At 36.3% G+C, this 6,968-nt stretch overlaps 1 protein-coding gene across 1 annotated transcript in view; it reads left to right on the top strand.

The window, feature by feature from the left end:
* KLHDC1 (kelch domain containing 1) overlaps positions 1-4,144 on the top strand; it is a 49,254-nt gene extending 45,110 nt beyond the window's left edge. Inside the window, exon 13 of the mRNA XM_011999771.1 lies at positions 2,582-4,144. Within this exon, the coding sequence (XP_011855161.1) occupies positions 2,582-2,768 (187 nt within the window). The 3' untranslated portion in view covers positions 2,769-4,144. The remainder of the gene's footprint in view (positions 1-2,581) is intronic.
* The last annotated feature ends 2,824 nt before the right edge of the window (positions 4,145-6,968 follow it).

Below are 6,968 nucleotides of genomic sequence, written 5' to 3'. Positions count from 1 at the left end.
ACCATATTGGCCAGGCTGGTCTCGAACTCCTGACCTCATGATCTGCCCGCCTCGGCCTCCCAAAGTGCTGGGATTACAGGCGTGAGCCACACCGCCCAGCAGAGAGAGATTTTATATATAAATCATTTATATAATGATCAATGTATAACCATATAAACATGATTTTAATGATTTTATTAAATGATGAGAGTGGACTTAATCATGCTAAGAGGTCATTGGAAACCTCAGCAAGAACAGCACACATATATGTATATGTGAGTGTGTATAAAGGATCAAATTATGCAGGCTGTTTTGTAATATCTTTCATGTAAATAATCATTCAATGTAATAAATCTATACTCGTTAGTGATGGCTATATAGGTTCTATCTCGTGGAAATACAATTTATTGGCTAGGTGCAATGGCTCAAGCCTGTAATCCCAGCACTTTGGGAGGTCGAGGCAGGTGAATCACCCAAGGGCAGGAGTTTGAAGTTCGAGACTAGCCTGCCCAAAGTGGTGAAACCCCATCTCCACTAAAAATACAAAAAAATTAGCTGGGTATGGTGGCATATGCCTATAGTCCCAGCTACTTGGGAGGATGAGGTGGGAGAATTGCTTCAAACTGGGAAGCGAAGGCTGCAGTGAGCCGAGATCACATTACTACACTCCAGCCTGGGCAACAGAGTGAGACTCCGTCCCCAAAAAAAAAAAAAAAACCATTTATTAACTAGTCTATTAATAGATATTTAGGATATCTGCAATTTGGGGCTATTATAAAAATTAGGCATGAGGCCGGGCACAGTGACTCATGCCTGTAATCCCAACACTTTGGGAGGCCAAGGTGGGCGGATCACTTGAGGTAAGCGTTCAAAACCAGCCTGGCCAACATGGCGAAACCCCATTTCTATTAAAAATACAAAAATTAGCTGGGTGTGGTATGGCACACACCTGTAATAGCAGCTACTCGGGAGGCTGAGGCAGGAGAATCGCTTGAACCCAGGAGTGGGAGGTTGCAGTAAGCTGAGATCAGGCCACTGCACTCCAGCCTGGGTAACAGAGAAAGACTCCATCTCAGGGGAAAAAAAAATTAGTCATGAAATATTCTTATATATTCCTATGGAAGGCTGACATATCACCTGTTGTATTGTGATGATTCCTGCTTGGCTCCCACTGCCAGAGACAAACTGCAGATTCCTTCGAGTGGTACTCAGGGCCTCCATTTATCTGTCTCACTTCTGGCCATGCCCCACTCTAATGCTCTGCCCTCCAGCTGTATTTAGACAATAGAAGTGCAGTTTCTGTAATCTTATTTCTCATCTCTAGGGCTTTGCCAGTGTGGTTCTTCTAGCTGGAATACCTTTGTTTCTTTAATTTGTTGAAGACCTCAAGGTCTCAGCTTGGACCTCCCATCGGGAGAGTTTCCCTGGGCTTGCTAAGGTTGTCTTAGTTATTCTTTTCCTCTGATTCCCACAGAACCCTGTGCCTGTACTTCGACCTCCCAGGACATTTTAACTCACTTCTTGTTTAGAGTTGTTCCAGAGTGAAGGGAAAAAGCTTCATAAGAGTATGGAAGAACATCTAAATCTCTAAGAGTCTAAGTGCTTGTAACAATGACAACTAAACCACAGCCGAATCAAATGAGTCTGTTAAAAAAAATTTTTAACACTTATTTTTTGAATTAAAGTTTATTAATTGAAACAGATGCTTTTTTGATAGTTCTTAAGTTTCTTTTGGTTTTAAAGTACAAAATCCTCTTCAAAATAGCATAAGATTTAAAAGGGCATTGTACTTGGAAGGATACTGCCCTCTAGTCTAATGGAATCAAAGGGAAAAGAAATGAACACCCAGGCCCCCAGAAGAGTAGAAACCCAAGTGGTCTCTTGGCACTTTCTGTATTGCTCCATTCCTGTCTTTCAACCTGCTCTCTCTGGGTCACGTAAGTCAAGTGTGTAACCCCCGTGCAGTTGTTTATGGAGAAAACATGGAGCAGATATAAAAATAGATGTTAGATGTTTCATCTTGAGGTGACAGAAGCAAAGGGCAGTTCTGAGAGAAAGGTATATGGTTACTGGGCTGATTGAAAGGATAACATAAACAGGAGCTGCTGTAGACTCATCTGGTTTGAAATTAAGTCTGAATCATTTTTACTTAAAGAACATTATGCATGGTAAGCCGTATATTCTGTTTCCGTTGGATTTTGGTCAGATTTAGTCTTTATGCTATAAAAATACATGATTATTGTGGTGCTCTGGGGAAAAAAATCCTATCATGTTCCAAACAAGACAAATGAATGCATTGCCATATAAAATTTTTATGATGATTTTAAATTTTAGGAATACTTAACTATAACAAAGGATAAATGTTTGAGGGGATGGATACCCCATTTTCCATGTCATGATTATTATGCATTGCGTATCTGTGTCAAAACATCTCATGTACTGCATAAATATATATACCTTCTATGTACTGACAAAAATTAAAACTGAAAAAAGGTGGAAGTCCAGTACTACAATGTTAAAAAAGAAAGAATTCTTAACTATAAATCTTTTATATTATAACCTCAGGTTCAAGACTAATAATTCTGTTATGTTTTATTTACAGGTCATGCCTTGACTGCATTGGTAAAAATTCTATCATGTTAGAAAGTCAGATATCTTTGTTACCTCCTAAACTTCTGCAACAAGTACTCAAAAAAATAACATTTTGGGCTGCAGCTAATCACCGAGAAGAACAAAGAGTCCAAAAAGAAGAAACAGAAAAGAAGTGTCAGTGGATCAGTAGCAATTAAATTGTTATATACTCTACATATTTAGTATGTCTTAACATTTTAATCAGACTGTACAGTTACACTCCCAAATTGCAGGCTCTATTTAAAGGATAAAATTTGGAATACAAATACTCTGTTAAGTGACTGTATGCCATGGGATGTATGAAAAAAAGATGTTAATGCAGATTAATTTATATTTGTAAACAAATTTCCTTACAAGCTACAGAACAATTATTCTTTCTGAAAGTAAGTACAGTTATAACAGATTTTAACTCAAATATGTATTCTTTACTGGAAAGATTACATACATTTGAGAATAAGAAATTACTCTCAAGAACTTCAGACATCCCCAACGTAATTTCATAAATATATAAATACATGTATGTATGCGAAAACACTACATATACACTTTCAGAAAGAATAAACTTTCTCAAGTCATTTTGAAGTTACCTAAGGTTCTCCTTGAATAACTAATACAGTGGGCCAGATATTATAAAATAGGCAAACACCAGAATGGTATTAAATATTGAACTCCTGCCCTTTTCGACACTTACCTAGTAAAGTATTCTTAGGCATCATCATAACTTTTCCTCACCTTTATTCGAATAGAGGAATAAATGTCAATTGTCTCTCCATTACCCCTAAGTTATTAGTTTGTCTAGTTTATATATAAAGACCATGCTTTAAAGTACATAAAGTGGAGGTTTATTTATCATACAGGCTTTGAAACATTGAGAAGCAGTATTTTTATTAACTTTTTGAGACATATTAAAATACATTTTGCCTTAGAAGACTGCTTCTAAAGTAATTTTTGTAAGTAATGAGATGGGATGGTAATCTAGTAATTTGACTTTATAGAAACCCCTCAGTTTGGCCCACACCATTCCACAGAGTTGTGCTCAAGACGGATACTGAAAAAAATCTCATACCTTCCGTTTTATTTTCAGCATTACCATCTCTACAGAAATAGAACACTGTATCTTTATATTCCTAAAAATGGTACTTTTGGCATAATTAAGAAATTTTTCTTCATATTATCACAATCATGCCCTTCCATTGAATTACTAATTACAATTAATTACTAAAAAGCTTGGTATATGAAATTATTCTCCACAATATTACCATGCAAGTTATCTCTGAAATTTAAAATGTTAAAGAAAAATATTTCTATATTGAAATATATATAATTTATAAATGAAAATTATAGTAGTTTGTAGTATTTCGTTGAATTTTAGAGAGATATTTCATATATATTTACTATATTTTGGATGTGTAAAGCTTCTATTTATGTATTGAAATATTTTTTTACATTTTATTTATTGTACAAAGTATATGTGATTACTGTCTTCGTTTTTGTCAGTGTAAAGCAGTCATTAGAATTGATTGTACAAAAAATATTTCATTGTCAGTTTTCATTTTTCTCACTATTTTTAGGCTGAATAACAGATTTAGAAAGTGAATCTCACAAGTAATTCACATCTTGGAAATAATTACCTTATTATGCTACGATGCTGATGAACTTTAGCATCAGTCTTTTATATTTAAGGCAAAAATATATCAAAATCTGATTAGATATTGATAGATGACATTGAGCAGAAGGAACACCGTTTTAAAATGGCTTCTGGATTATGTGAATGCCTTCGCCCGCCTCTTAGAAGAGCACCTCTATTTTTAAATGGTGTATTTGGAACATTAAAAGTTGGATTAGCCCCCTCAAAATACACACTCTGATGGGCTTTAAGAGAATGAAAATCTGGCCAGGTGCAGTGGCTAACGGCTGTAATCCCAGCATTCTGGGAGGCTGAGGCAGGAGGCTTGCTTGAGGCCAGAAATTCAAGACCAACCTGTCTGTTAAAAAAACAAAAAACAAAAACTCAGAATATTACACTTGTCAGAAAGGATTCTTTTAAGGTTATTATTATTTTTAGTGTGATATAATAACACATCAAAATTAGTGTACTTTTTTTCCAAATAGTATTTTTGCAAAAACACCTTTAGAAATATTTTTTAGAGGCTGGGCATGGTGGCTCATGTCTGTAATTCCAGCACTTTGGGGGGCCGTGGTGGACAGATCACTTAAGACCAGGAGTTCGAGACCAGCCTGGCCAACATGGCAAAACCCTTTCTCTACTAAAAATACAAAAATTAGCTGGGTGTAGTGGCATGCACCTATAGCGCATGCATGCATATATATATATATAAAAAAAATATATCTCATATATATGTATCTCATATATATATACACATATCCATCATATATATATGAGATGTGTATATACTTTGGAACTTTGTACTGTCAGCTGACACACACACTGATGTTTTCATCAATGTGGGGGTTTTTTTGTTTTTTTTGGAGACAGAGTCTCACTCTGTCACCCAGGCTGGAATGCAGTGGTGCGGTCTCAGCTCACTGCAACCTCCGCCTCCCAGGTTCAAGCAATTCTCGTGCCTCAGTCACCCAAGTAGCTAGGATTACAGGTGCGTGCCACCACGCCCAGCACTAATCTTTGTATTTTTAGTAGAGACGGGGTTTTGCCGTGTTGGCCAGGCTGGTCTCAAACTCCTAACGTCAAATGATCCGCCTGCCTTGGCCTTCCAAAGTGCTGGGATTACAGGCATGAGCCACCATGCCCAGCCACCAGTGTGTTATTTAAACATGTATGTGAGAGAAATAAAGTCACTGTGGTAGAATAATTGTCAGGGTAGTGCATACTATTGGTGAATTAAAATTTAGATTTCAGAATTTCTGGGAGGAAAGGAAGCAATTTTAAGGAGCAGATGATCCCCATACCCACGTTTTTTGGTCCTCTTTCCTTTGTATTAATTTAATTCTTTTGGAATTTCCACTTTGATGAAGTTGCCATACAGTCCAGCATGTGGGCACAGCATGATTTTTTCAAATCATTCAATGTCTGTTGTTTACATTATGGCTCATTCTTGGTATTGTATATTCTATGGGTTTTGACATCTATATAAGGACATGTATTCACCAGTGTAGTATCATACAAAATAGTTTCACTGCCCTAAGAAATCCTCTGTGCTCTGCCTGTTCATTCTCCCTCTTCTCTAACCCCTGGAAACCACTGACCTTTTTACTGTTTACATAGTTCTGTCTTTTCCAGAATGTCATATAGTCATACTGGCTTCTTCACTTAGCAGTATGCATTTACATTTCTTCCATTTATCTTCAAAGCTTTATAGCTCATTTCTTTTTAGAGTTGAGTAATATTCCATTGTCTGAATTACCACAGTTTATCCATTCATCTACTGAAAACCATCTTGGTTGCTTCCAAGTTTTGGCAATTAGGAATAAAGCTGCTATAAACATCTGTGTGCAAGTTTTGTATAGACATAAGTTTTCATTTCATTTGGATCAATACCAAGGATCAAGATGGTTGAATCATATGGTAAGAATATATTTAGTTTATTAAGAAACCACCAGACTGCCTTCCAAAGTTTCTATACTTGATGAATGAGAGTTCCTGTTGCTTCACGTCCTTGCTGGCATTTGGTATTGTCAGTGTTTTGGGTTTCTTTGTTCTTTGTTCTAGTAGATATGTAGTGGTATCATATTGTTTTAATTTGCAATTTCCTAATGACATAGGATGTTGACATTTTTCATATGCTGACTTGCCATCTATATATCTTCTTTGGCGAGGTGTCTGTTCAGGTCTTTTGCTCATTTTTCAATCAGGTTATTCGTTTTCTTATTGTTACGTTTTAGGAATTCTTTGTATATGGTAGATAACAGCCCTTTATCAGCAGTGACTTGCAAAATTTTCTCCCAGTCTGTGGCTTCACTTCCAATTCTCTTAACATTGTCTTTCACAGAGCAAGTCCATTTCATCAGTTCTTTATTTCATGGACTGTGTTTTGGTGGTGTATCTGAAGTCATCACCAAACCCAAGATTATCTAGGTTTTCTCTTCTACAAATGTTACAGTTTTATGTTTTACATTTAGGTCAGTGGCCCATTTTGAGTTAATTTTTTTTTAAGGATGTAAGGTGTTTGTCTAGATTCATATTTTTGTTTGTCACTGTCCAGTTGTTCCAGCACCACTTGTTGAAAAGACTATCTTTGCTTCATTAATATTGCCTTTGCTCCTTTGTCAAAGATCAGTTTACTATATTCATGTGGATCTATTCCTAAGATCTCCATTCTGCTGCGTTTGCTTATTCTTTTGCCAGTACTACGCTGTCTTTAATACTGTCACTTTGTGGC

The sequence above is a fragment of the Mandrillus leucophaeus genome, unplaced genomic scaffold, assembly GCF_000951045.1.
Source record: "Mandrillus leucophaeus isolate KB7577 unplaced genomic scaffold, Mleu.le_1.0 Scaffold60, whole genome shotgun sequence".
NCBI lineage: Eukaryota > Metazoa > Chordata > Mammalia > Primates > Cercopithecidae > Mandrillus > Mandrillus leucophaeus.
Note: the sequence above shows the minus strand (reverse complement) of the source record. Positions and strands in the feature narration are given on the sequence as shown.